The sequence below is a fragment of the Leiobunum rupestre genome, chromosome 3 (assembly GCF_980474605.1).
Source record: "Leiobunum rupestre chromosome 3, qqLeiRupe1.1.hap1, whole genome shotgun sequence".
Taxonomy (NCBI): Eukaryota; Metazoa; Arthropoda; class Arachnida; order Opiliones; family Sclerosomatidae; genus Leiobunum; species Leiobunum rupestre.
This window is the reverse complement of record NC_143386.1, coordinates 20,380,727-20,394,869: the sequence shown is the minus strand read 5'-3', so window position 1 is coordinate 20,394,869 and position 14,143 is coordinate 20,380,727. Positions and strand designations below refer to the sequence as shown.

At 33.4% G+C, this 14,143-nt stretch overlaps 1 protein-coding gene across 3 annotated transcripts in view; it reads right to left on the bottom strand.

Annotated features, from left to right (window-relative positions):
* The window catches only part of LOC149949776 (neuroligin-4, Y-linked-like), a 213,109-nt gene that overhangs the window by 60,137 nt on the left and 138,829 nt on the right, over window positions 1-14,143 (bottom strand). For all 3 annotated transcript variants that reach the window (XM_090169294.1, XM_090169295.1, XM_090169296.1), the window contains exon 3: window positions 6,634-6,819. In XM_090169294.1, coding sequence (XP_090025420.1) covers window positions 6,634-6,819 — 186 coding nt within the window. The remainder of the gene's footprint in view (window positions 1-6,633; window positions 6,820-14,143) is intronic.

Sequence of the window (14,143 nt, the reverse complement as noted above, 5' to 3'; positions counted from 1 at the left end):
CTGTCGGAGGCTTTCACGGGGCTAAAACTGACAGTCATGACGGTATCAAGTCGAAGGGGGTGCTGTCGGAGGCTTTCACTGCTAAGCACGCGAGGTTGATACACTTGATTTTGCCAACCAGACCTTACATTGCGCACACTAAAATCTTCGGGAGAGAGGGGCTATTGAGTTGGTGGTGCTTTTTGAATTTCAAAATCAAAGGTAAGATACACTTAATTTTGCCAACAAGACCAAAATTTGCCAACTATTTAAATCTTCAGAGGGGTGGGGCAATGAGTGGGTGGTTCGTTTTGAAAACGAGGCATAAATTGGTGTAGCTCTTTGAGGGGGGGTCATTGTGTGGGGGTCATTGTGTGGGGGGGGGGTTCCTTTGTACTTCAAAACGCAAAGGATATTTTGCCACTATTCAATCACACTGGTAAATTTAACTTCTGGGTCATTTTCGAGATGTCGTTGGCTGCCTAATTGAAAGTGAATATTTTCGAATCTGTGGCATAAATTTCCCTTACATCCATTAAATAGTTTTTTTCGTTGTTTTTTAAAATTAAAGTTTTGCTTTTTAAATTGGATCGATGTAGGCGATCTTAATTTGTACAATCATAACCGGCAACACTGCTATTATGGTGGTTTATTTAGTTATCTCTTTGCATTTAGTTACAGCGAGAAACAAACCATTTCGTTTTTACAATTCGCGTTTTCTAAATAGACAACTAGTTAAAAGGACGATTTTTGGTATAAAGCTAAGGTAACCTCCATTCAAAAAGTTGGATCATAAAGTTATAATTATGTTTCACATACGTGTGGCAGTTCTAGGTAAAAAATGTTAAATTTGTTATCAGCACTATCGGCCACACGACAGCTAATAAAGTACTTTTTTTAATAATTTTTCAGATGAACCAGGATACACGAATAAGGAAACACGATTGGCCGATACTACAAAAACGGGCAAAAGGCCAAAAGAACTACAATACATGCTTACTATTTCCTCGTCGTGTTCAGTACTATAGCAACTGATCTTGAAGAATTCTAGTTATATTTTAAATTTTGTGTAAAATACTTTTAAAGAAGCTTGTTATCGAGTCGATTTCGTATGATCGTTGCGTAACTCAGTCTTACAGCTTAGCTTATATAAATAATTACATACTGATTCTCCAACACTTGGGTCCCCGAAAAAGGTGGTATTTTTATTTTAGCATTTTATATCTTATACATATATGTAAGCTTCCGTGTATGTTTAGAAGGTTGTTGTTGGACCTTTAGGATCGAAAACATCTGTAAAAGGTTTTTGCTTTGAAATCTCGAAGGTCCCAAATCCTTTTTGAATGAATGTCTTACGCCCTATTTTTGGAAAGGAAAAACTCGACGCTCTGGGAGAAAAAAGTGTGTTCCAACTAAAGAGAAAACTAGGCTCTGAAGGGTGTAGCTCCGAGAGTTCGAGATCTCGAAAAATGTGTTTGATAAGTTCTTCCTTTTAAATTTGCAGACATATCGTTTTCTCGGAAAATCCTCTTTACGAAATATGCTAATTAAATATCCTTTTTCTGATAGGATGCCTATAGTTGGAATCGATCGATTGCCTATCCAATAAGTAATATTGGGCTGGAATTTAATCCATAAGGAAAAGGTCAACTTATAGGGATACTTTTAGCTTGGTCTGGAACAAAAGGTGTACACATTTTAGGCTAAATTAAGCTAATCGCTTGTTTGGGTGGAGTTAATTACTATTCATCTTTAATCCTTCTCAAAAGTAGGACCATCCTACGCAATTTAACCTGGGCACCGCCAATTGGCGCTACAAGTCACTAAGACTCACTATTTGACATTGGCCTGGGCGGTTCATTGGGTATTAGCTTAGCTGATTATTATTATTGATTGTTATAAAGTAAGGCGATAAAATCGTCTATTATCTAGAATTTATCTGGTAAAAAGGCCACAAAGAGTAAGAGTGTAACGATCTTTTATAGTCGTACCATTTTAATTGCCCGAAAATATATATTATAATATTGTTTCATTCGTCCGAATCGGTAGCATCACTTGTCCGAATTCTGTCGCTAAATTAGTATTTCATATTGCGTTGAATGTTGTGGATATTTTAGGTTAGGTTAGGTTCACGTTAATGTTACTATTTTCTTATATTAACAATATTTAAAAAAAACAATTCCTAATGTTCGAATAAACGGACAAACGATTATTCGAACAAATGAAATTCGCCATTAAAGTTAACATTAATTGAACGACTAAATCACCAACAAACGTTGTGAAAAATTTTTCGGGCAAATTAAATACGTTTTCGGACACACGATCCTGTTTTCCGGCATTCGAACAAATGATCATTCGGGCATTTGTACCACCGTTCGGACGAATGAAATTCGAACAAATGTACCCAAATCTAATATTCTAAGTTCAAAAATAAAATACAGGCTTATCACCGATATATGGAAGTAGATTTTAACCGTTGAGGTTTTACAATTGTTTTCCATGCATATATGTTATAGCGATATTGATTGTAAAACATATATCGGACCAAAAACGGTGAAATGTGTTTTGGAAAAGCTTAGGATTTTCCATTAACGTCAATCGACCACAAACTATAACCCGGGGTTTCTTGCACGCGCTACAGTAAACAAAAAGATAACTACCGTGGACAACTAGTCTCTACTCTGAACTCAACTCGCCACCCGTCAATGGTTAGTCGTGATGCTTCGGCTTAAAACTTTAAACTCGCGGACTTACAAGGAGACTACCCGAGGTGGTTATCACGGATTTTTTTGAAACTCCTTGGTTAGGCAGACCTTATAGTAGTATGAAAATTGCCAAAGGGAAAAGTTGCAATTTGCTTTAGTTTTCCTATGGCAACCGAAAATGTTTTTGCCCTCTCCATTTAAAAAAGCATGGGATTTTCTCGGTTACCCAAATTTTGTTAAAATTTAACCAAAATTGATCAATTTTACCCAAAATCCATGATCAATTTTACCTAAAATAGGTGAAATTCATCTTTTTGGGTAAGTTTTGTAAATTTATTTTTTAAAATTTTTTAATTAATTAAGTACCTTGTGAAACCGAGAAAATCCCATGCTTTTTTAAATGGAGCTTTTTGTTTTGAGAGATCAAAAACATTTTAGGTTGCCATGGATAATCTAAAACCCATTGCAACTTTTCCCCTTTGGTAACTTTCATACTAACATAAGGTCTACCTAACCGCTAGTTTCAACATAATCGGTGATAACCACCACGGGTAGTCTCCTTGTTAGTACCGTAAAAGAGGTGTAATGTGTGCCATCGTAACAAACTTCCGTATCCACGTCCCGGAGCCAGCCGTTTCCTCATCCACTCTCTACTAGAGTGCGACATTCTTCGAGACAACTATGGACTCACACCAAGAACAGTCATCTGTCGTTGAGTATAAACTTTAATAACGCGATAATCTGAAGATCACATCGCGCACTAAGCTAGACCTCAAAGGGTTTTAAAATCCAGTTCGGAGGTTACGTTACACTATATTGTATGTTTAGATAATCTCCTTAAGGAGCTCTTGTTACTTAATTCCATTCAGAATTCTAAATGTAAAAACTAGTTGTATCGCGATACATTAATTGTTAACCCGCTCAAAATATTTAATTTACTTAGGCCATATATAAATATATCATTTCGTAAGACGATTAAGTATTGGAATATTCCATGAGGGGAAATATTATTATTAAGTTAGTTAGTTTTTAATTAAGTTTAATTTAATTAAGTTAGTTAGTTTTTAAAGTATCTTGTGTGTTAGGGAATTACGATTGAATCTTGTTTATTTCATTAATGTATCTCTTATCATTTCTTTTAAATCCATATTAAATTTAGTCTTCTTACTATTGAGGAATATAAAGTTAAAGGGGAACGGCCAAGCTTTTCCAAATATGGCTTTATTTCCGTATCAAAAGATTAACAAGACGTTCAATATACTAACACGTACCTTTTTTGTCTTGAAAAAATAGCTTTTGGCCCAAAAAGTTGAAACGAAAATAAACGCCAGCTGTTTGTGTTTGAATTTTCGCCGCCATCTTAGGGGCTGCCGCCAGCGCCCCTAACCCCGTATGAGCGATTTGCGAACTATCCTAACTTTTAAAATCGCGCAATTTAGGCTTAAGTCTCTTATAACTGGAACGCGCCGCGCGTGCGAAACAAATTTTTCGCGTCTTCAGCAGCACGCGCTTTAACGTTGTTTTTCCGTCTCACCAACTTCTCACCAGGTGTCGCGGCGGACGCGTGCTTTTCGATTTCCCGAAATTTCATTATTTTATTAAAAATTAACCACTCAATATTTTTTGATGCGGTTTTCGCCATAAATTTGAGTTTTTAATGGGTTATAGGGCTATCTAACTGGTTAAAGCTTGACCGTTCCCCTTTAAGTCATACCTTTTATTTTAAAAGTATTTTGTAAATGTCAATGCTATAGACTGAGTTGGTCGCTCGCGGGATTAAATTCTAGGGTACCTTGCAGGAGCCATATGGGGATGACGTTTTTACCCTGATTCGAACTATTCACCACCTCAGACTAAAATGATGCCATAGTGTTAGATCTCTGCAACTGATCGCCTGAGGTCCGTTTTCACTCGGACGAAAACGCCGTGACGGCGAACGTCAACTCAAAAATCTGCTTTTAGAAATAGGTCTATAATACTTCACCTTCTGGAAGAAGATTGAAAGTTCTAGTACCCGCCATGTTAAAAATCGTAAACAACAGAGTACCACCATAAAATAAAAAATAGAGCTCTGAAGATAAAATTAGCAACAAATACATGGTCTCCCTTTTTCCATCGCATCTCCCGTAGCACATTTTATTTGCACACATTCTCAAATCATTTTTTCTTAAAGCAAATGGCGACTTCCTAGTAAAATGGGTGCTGTTCCTTGAAAACCCGTGTAGTGTCGCCCCTATCGTAGCCGCGTCCTGAAATATATTAATTTTATCTCTCGAGGAATCGGTCGATTTCTCAGTTAAATGATGTGTAACTCATAAGTATGTCATAAAAGATCTTCTACCATGAAACCTTGTTCACAGGATACGAGGTAAAGTGGATTTCTAAAACGTTCTGAATTCATTGGCTTAGCTCGTGTCTCGCGATCGCGATATTTTGTTTCCATGGTAACCTTTTCGATAGTGCAAGACTGATAAGAATTTTAAATTTTTGGGCCCACTTATTGTAAATTTCGTGTGAAACAAGGTCTTTAATTGAAATTTTTCCGATAGAATTGGTATATAGAGGCATACTTATGAGTAATTAGGTTACATATGGTTCAACCTACGAAGTAAATACATCGTCATTCTTTTAAAAAGCTACTATACCCGAAATCCCTGTTACCTTATTCCGGAAAAATAGTCTGTGATAAATATTTTTAGTTTTGAGTTAGGTTAAATTTATTGTCGGCCACCAATATGAAGTAATTGCTGGAAAGGGCTGGTGCAATAAATTGTATTTTCTTACAAATATTTATCCACATAATAATTATAATAATAATAATCAGCTAGGCTAATACCCAAGGCACCACCTTAGGCCTAAGTCATCTCGCGACTTATTATGCCTTTAAACAGATGGCCGGGTTGCAATGCGTAGGAGGGTGGTAGCAAGCACTACATGCCACGCGAGCCAACAGCTCCCTATACTAACTATTACCGTTAATCTAAAAAAGTTTTTATGGAAGGGGAAACCGAAGAACTCGGTGGAAAACCCCTTAAGCCAGCGGGGAGAGAGTAGTTCCGAGTTTTCACCCAGTGCCACAAGTTGGGATCGAACCCGGCCAAAGGGAATATAAACTCAATAATAAACACCAATGTTTGCACCTCTGGTCGTTCTTACCTTTAGCTTTAAAAATGTTTGACGCCACTGCACAGGGAAATTTTAAAAATTGAAGGGGTCTTCCATAAAGATTGCTTTGCGGGTTATATTCCCTTTAAACATTGAATTTAAAGTAAGTACCTCAACCATGGTTATTCGTCATAACATTCGCTTCTACATTAAAAAGATCATGGTAACACTGTTTTAAAAGGACTACGATTGGATAGAAAACTGCAAATTTTTCTGTGTAAAGTAATATGACTATTTTTCCCGCGAGTTAGACTGTTAGAGTGCCAAGTCCGTAAATTGTGGGTGCTGTTATTTGAAAATTGCGTCTTTAAAAAACGGAAGTGGAGTAAGGCCATCTATTGATCAGATAATGAAGTTACTCGGATATTTATTAATGTTAAATGTGGATCACTTTAGTGGTCTCAGGTAACATTGATTTCGAGTATAATATCTTTATTGATAGCCAAGGGCGTATCCAGGATTTTATTTCAGGGGGGGTTTTGAGGGAAAATTTCCAGGGGGGGGGGGTGCTGACGGAAGTTTCACTGATTTTTATTAGGCACCCCCCTTAAATACGCCCTTGTTGATAGCTATAATAAAGGTATGTAAATTTCCATATTTCACCTTTATTTTGTTCGATTGAAACGATGTTTATGAGAACTAACCAAATACAAATTGTCGCTAAGCCTCGGCCGGACCTAATACACTAGGTCAGAGTCACCAGCCGACCACAACATCTATTGAGCCATCAAGATATTACACTAGAGTCGCCACTTGCTTTAAATGAGAAGATTGTTGAACTTACGGCGTGCCATTGGCGAAAGCATCAATATATTTACGCAGGCAGCACCGTGACCATGCCCCCACAAGGTCACGTTTCTGGGATCTCCACCAAATTCTCCAATGTTCTCTTGGATCCAGTGCAAAGCGGCCACTTGGTCCATCAGACCGTAGTTGCCTTTCGCTGAACCGTCCACTGCTGGCAGAAATCCTGCAATACAAATTATTCAAATAAATTAACGATTGATTCAAATAAATTAACGATTGATTCAAATAAATTAACGATTGATGCAAATAAATTAACGATTGATTCAAATAAATTAAGGATTGATTCAAATAAATTAACGATTGATGCAAATAAATTAATTGATTCAAATAAATTAACGATTGATGCAAATAAATTAACGATTGATTCAAATAAATTAACGATTGATGCAAATAAATTACCGATTGATTCAAATAAATTAACGATTGATTCAAATAAATTAACGATTGATTCAAATAAATTAACGATTGATGCAAATAAATTAACGATTGATTCAAATAAATTAACGATTGATTCAAATAAATTAACGATTGATTCAAATAAATTAACGATTGATTCAAATAAATTAACAATTGATTCAAATAAATTAACGATTGATGCAAATAAATTAACGATTGATTCAAATAAATTAACGATTGATGCAAATAAATTAACGATTGATTCAAATAAATTAACGATTGATTCAAATAAATTAACGATTGATTCAAATAAATTAACGATTGATTCAAATAAATTAACGATTGATGCAAATATGGTTATAAATATTATCACGATAGGTGTTTCGAAAGGTTTGTTTGATTTCCAAATTTGTTTAGGTTCATATTATCAGCCTAGATGTATTTTCTCTACTAAGATATATTAAAGTGTGACCTCTACTCGTGATTGCAGATCCATGGATTAAACACTAAAGGATGTTCCACGGGCTAGCTTCATAAGGCAAAGTCCTCGTTAGCTAGGTGTTATTTTTTGTTTTTCTTCTATCCAGGGGCACCGGATATGAGTTTGTAGCGCCATCTGTTATTTTTTGGAACTTTTATACCGTGATTTTTAGAATTCGTCTGCTATTTTTTCGATACCATTATTTATTTAAAAGCACGTGGGTTTGTTTGCCCCTGGATAGAGCGGAGAGAAAAATACATTTCCGGTTTTTCGGACTCGCGCCGCTAGGTGGCGACGTGACAGGACATTTGTGTGTTTTTTCGCCCGTGGAACATCCTTAAGTGTTTAATCCATGGCAGATCCAACTAATCCAATTCTGTAGCTCGGGAAAAAACTGAAATTCCATTTTTCTCTTTAAATGTCTCTTCCCACGATAGTAGGTTCCCACAGACTAGCTTCTTACAAACTTTATTTAGATTAAGTTTAGTTATAAAGTTCAATCATTTCGCCATTTGAGGAAACTTTGCTTCAAGTACTTATATATAACTAGCTTTAATAATGCTTTGGTCCCATTCAACCGAAATCCCATTCGTTCGAAAACGATTTGACATTGAGTCCCAATCGATCGAAAATACCCCAATTGTGCGGTTTTCAGCCCAATTTTGCACGTTTATATTATTTTTTATAGTACATCAAATTTCGTTTTTATGAGACGTTTTTTAAATAGGTTTACTTCTTATATAAATAAGTGTTGATAGTCTTATTGGAGCCAGTTAGCTAAAATGGAGAAAATAGCAATTGCTACAAACTTAACCATTCACATTAAAAAATGAAATTGTTCGAATTATAGTATTCTTGATATAAATAAAAAGTTCAAAGCATAAATATATTTATAAAAGCGCGCCACCCTAGGGAAGTGAGAGACTAACCTAACCTAACCTAACCTAACCTAACCTAACCTTACCGTTAGTACACCTGTAGCAATTTTGTTTGGGTATAACGTTTTTTGCGTACCCTGCTATATCTCGGGGCAAAAGTAAAAAACAAAACAAAAGGTCCCAATGAACCGAATCCGCCATTTGGGCTATATTTCGGAAACATATTGAATTCGGTCGAATGGGATTTTGATCGAATGGGAATATACCTTAATACCCGGCTTCGCCCGGGGTCTTAGTTTTAATGATTTAGATCTGATTTGTACGTAAGAAAGGTAAACGCTGTAGCAAAAACGTAATAGCTGTAACACGCGTAGAAAAAGGTCCTGAACTACTTAAAAATCCCAACTAAACCTCCCCTTCTACGAAGTCCCTTTCACACTAACTTCCCTTGTACGAATTTCACACTAACCCATTAAAAAGTGTAAAGGTCGGGACGGGCGCAAGGAACTCAAGAGCGGAGATAAGGGAAGCAAAGTGGTGGAAGTCGAGAAAAAAATTGAAAGCCGAGACCAACCGGAAATTTAGATAGAGCAAAGAGGCAAAAGTCCAAAGTCGAGTAAAATAATAAAATTTAATTAGATTAATAACCATGTTGGTATTTGGAATTAGGCGCGTTTAGTTGGAAATAAGGCCCTGAACATTGCGCCTTCACTTTTCAGATACAAATTGCTTTGAACCGATCTTCTAAACCCAACGGCTCTCCGAATAGATATTAAACAACCTTGAAGACATGGTTCAAAGTCATTGAATTTTCTCTCATCAAAAGATCCCCGGCGTCTGCTATGCGATCTGAAAATATTAAATTCCTAGCTAAAGATTTTGAATTATAACAGAAGAAAATAGGGGGAAGTACGCTTCTAGTCAGCATTGGAAAGGCGTCACTTTTCACGAATTTTCGCGCCAGAACGGTTTGGCGGGAAATCGCGGATGAATACATCGTTTAAATAATAAATTTTTATCAAATTGAACAATTGTAACATATTGTCCTTTTCATTATCTGCTAAATGAGCTAAGGCGTCTTTACTCTCGTCGTTTATCGCCGTGTTGAAACAAAACAAAAGTGGAACTACTTTTTCATTTTGGTTAATTATGCGTAAAAAGGTGTTTTCGTGGGTCACACGACGCCTTCTACAGCTCAAAGCTACAGATACGTACTTCCCCTATTTTCTTCTGATTATAAGCATTGTAGCATTTCCTAGTGGACACCCTGTATAGTAATTCTTCCTGGGTTTAAATAAACCCATTGTTGGTTTAAACCTAGAAGGGAAGGTCAAGCTTTCGCCATTACTCACTGGTGGCGCGACGTTCCCCATCCTGCTGTGAGGTTTATAGAAGCCTCGTTGGCAGATACATAGGCTCGCAGCAGGAGTTTCCACCACGTTGTAGTCTGTTGCGGCCCCAGTTAGTATTGACGTAATATTGACCTTCCTCGCTAGGGTTATACTCCCCCAAAAAGGAAGACCGTTATCAGGAGACAATAAACCATGTAGCGTTGGTTCTAATATGACGATTTCAGTATTTTATAGTGGCGACATCTATGACCGTTTTCTCGAAAACAAATACAATACACGTTTTGTAGAAATGATAGAATGGAAATTATAAATTAGGCGTTTCTCTTTTCTGATTGTAGATGATGGTTCTAATATGACAGTTTATAATACCCCATTTACGTATTTTTTCGTGGAGCCATCTATGACCGTTTTCTCGAAACCAAATAGAATAAACGTTTTGCAGAAATTATAGAATGGAAATTATAAATTAGGCATTTCTCATTTCTTATTGTAGAATCTACACACATTTTTTTATTCTTATAGATAAAAAACTGCCCTCAAAATGGCGGCCATAGCACAACGCTACATAGCGATACTATTCTATTGGTTCCATTTCCCCTAACAGTGATTGTAGGTGGAGATTTTGGGAAATTCCACCCACATTTCTACCATCATCCTACAAACATTCTGCTAGAGCGCTTTATCCTATTTTGAATGTGAGTTTTATATTTTCGAAACCCTACTCATATATTTGTTTAATTATTTGAAACACACTTTTTTATGTAATAAAGTATGATATCTCAATCTTCTGTTATTATTCGTTTTATAATATTTCTATACTTTGAAAACGTTTCTGTTCACGTAGGTCATCTTAGCTATATCTAAAAATTGAATATACAATTATGGCTGATGCTTAATCGTGTACCAAATAGTTCTTTATATAATTATTTAACATGACCTTTTTGTTTCAATGTGGTTCTTACTTTTACAATTGTGTCTACCAGTGCGCGTTACAGTCGCGAGTAATATTGGATTTACGAGACCGCGTGCAAATCGTTCGTGCGAAGAATAAACGAATAAAGCGGTATGTTGTGACGTAAGAGCTACGTTTAAACCAGTACTGTTGGGCATGACCACTTTTCATTTTAATAAAACAACTGTTATAAAATGTTTTAACTGCGCAATTTTTACCGTGTACACGAGAAGTGTGTAACTGGTCAGACTCAGAATTTGGGCAAAGTAGCTGCGCTCACATCTAGGCGCGAAAGAATGTTTGAACCACTATCCAAAATCTCATTAGTGTGGAATTTTTTAAAGTTGAACGACTTCACAAATGACATAAGAATCGGAGAATAATTTAGAAGAACATTGCGCATCCTGGGGGAAATCCACGCAAACCAAATTAAATTAATAATTAATTATGAATCAAAGTCCACGTTAACTTTTTAGTAGCATCGTCCCCAGAGTGGAGTCGAACACGTCTACTTTGAAACTAATTTCCTCTTCCTAATGGAGTTTCCCGAAGTCCTCAAAACTATGTCAATTATTTCGGCGCTTTTGTCTAGACGAAAAGACACAAACACTCTTTTATTTTAAAAATTTTCCTTGTTGAGTAATATATACAGGGTGTGTGTATTAGTGTTCGGATTTCGATTAATTTTTATCCATGAATAAAATAAGCTCGGCGATATTTAAATAATATTTATTTAAATAACCAATAGTTAAATAAAAATTGTAAAATGTTTAAATAATCGAAAGTTAATAAGCCTATTATTTAAATAAAACAAACAATTATTTAAATAAATGCCACTTTTATTCAAATAAATGCTTGGTTGCGTAAAAAACATAATTAAATAAGTTAAAATGATATTCTTTTTACCAACGTTTTTTAAATAAATCGGAAAATTTGTGGATAATGAATAAACAATTCCGAGCACTAGTGTGTATTCACTCGGTCCATCGTAATATTTTCGTGATAAACATAAGGAGAAAATTTTTATATTTCACTAATTTCGATTAATAAAATATTATTATATTATAAAAAAAATATTGCTTGTTACGATAAAAAAATTATATTATTTAGAAGTAGACATACAATATAAACTGAATTAAATTTTAAAATTTCAAGAAACAAAACCCAATTTTTGAGAAAAATATTCGGCTGATAATAAATATAAAATATTTAAATACCACAAATTTTTAGGATTTAAATATCTATTTTTGAAAACGTTAGGTTAGGATAAATAAGTTAAGGATTAATATTGTAGAGATTTCATTCTGTTTGATGAAAATTGGGAACCATTTCTGCGTTTGGTCATACAATAGTCTAACTATTGCGGGCTTTATTGCCGTTATATATCCGCTAGTTTAGAGTCTTAGACACTGCCTTGCTAAAGGGACTGATTTTCTTCCCCTGATGACGTGCCTCCGAAAATTACCTTCAAACAATTTTACATACACTGACGGAACAATATTATACACCTTTGTTATTGCACCGCGAAAATTTTGAAATTTAGCTTCCAGTAAAATACTTACCAAGGAGACGTATTTATGGAACAATATAATACACCCCTGAAATGAAAATTTGAAGAATAGCTCTAAGAAAAATATTCCCCAAAGAGGCATAAAATGAAACCACAATATCCTCGTATTTTATTCAGTTGCAGCTTTAGGGTTTACGAGTCCCCAGGTGAATCGAGCAAGTTCTAAAATGAAAGACACTTTTATTGATAGGTTTATAATAATAAAACAGCGTTCTTTCTATTATCACTCGAAAGAATTTCACTGTAGTTCATTCTCAATTATCAATGGAATTTAATTGGATTCGTTAAATTTTTAAATTAATATTAAAGAAATTACTAATTTAATAATTAAGGAAATTACGAATTTATTGATTTAGGAAATTACCAATTTATTGATTTATTTATTAAATATATAAATTACTAATTTAATAATTGCTAATTTATTAAATATATAAATTACTAATTTAATAATTACTAATTTATTAAATATATAAATTACTAATTTAATAATTGCTAATTTATTAAATATATAAATTACTAATTTAATAATTGCTAATTTATTAAATATATAAATTACTAATTTAATAATTGCTAATTTATTAAATATATAAATTACTAATTTAATAATTGCTAATTTATTAAATATACAAATTACTAATTTAATAATTGCTAATTTATTAAATATATAAATTACTAATTTAATAATTGCTAATTTATTAAATATCGAAATTACTAATTCATTAAATATATACATTACAAATTCATTAAATATATAAATTACTAATTCATTAAATATAGTAATTACTAATTTATTAAATATAGAAATTACTAATTTACTAATTAAGGAAATTACTAATTTATTAATTAATGAAATTTCTAATTTCTAATTAAGGAAATTACTAATTTATTAATTAATGAAATTTCTAATTTCTAATTAAGGAAATTAATAATATTCTACTTAAGGAAATTTCTCATATTATAATTAATTAAATTATTAATATTCTAATTAAGGAAATTACTAATTTAATAATTAAGGAAATTACTAATTTACTAATTAAGGAAATATACTAATTTAGTAAGAACTTTACTAACTAAGCATTTGTCAAAGTTCCTAAATATGCAAATCATGAAAATAACTAATTCGGGTAATTATTTATTGACTCGTTTTTACCAATTATTAATTAACTTTTTTTGCAAATGCCTATTTTTTAAATTACAAAATTACTTATTGTAGTAAATTGCTCATTTTATAGTTAATTGCCATATTAATTTTCCTGATATTCTAATTTAATAATTTAAAACGTTTTGGGTTCAACTCAAATGTAACTGATAATCGCTGATTATTATTATTATTATTACTATTTTTTTTATTGTGCCAAGAAATATTGGCAATTTTTTTAAATACATTTACAATTTGGTGCACAACCTTCTCCCACTACCTAAGCTGTGCTTGTGTTTAGTGAGAGCAATAATTATTTGTTATACAATTGATCGCGTTATCGAGTTGATTAACAAATTAAATGGCATTTAACAGATTAGTTAAACAATGTAAAATTATCTTTTACATATTTTTTCAAATAGTTTTTAAAAATTAAATTAATATCCAAACTATTAAACCATTTTGGTCCTAAATAAACTACACTTCTACGTATCAATGTAAGGTTAGCTTTAGGTATTTTAACGTTTTGGTTTTCCAAAAAACGAGTATAGTAGTTATAATTATTTAAATTTGTGCCTTGTAAATCAACTTCTTTATAAAAGGTCATAATCACAGAGGTTATATATAATTGTTTTACATTAAAACCTTCAAATTCGTTATAAAATTTGGTGGTAGTGTAGTACCATGGTTTTTTCAGATAAATTCTTATTAACCTATTTT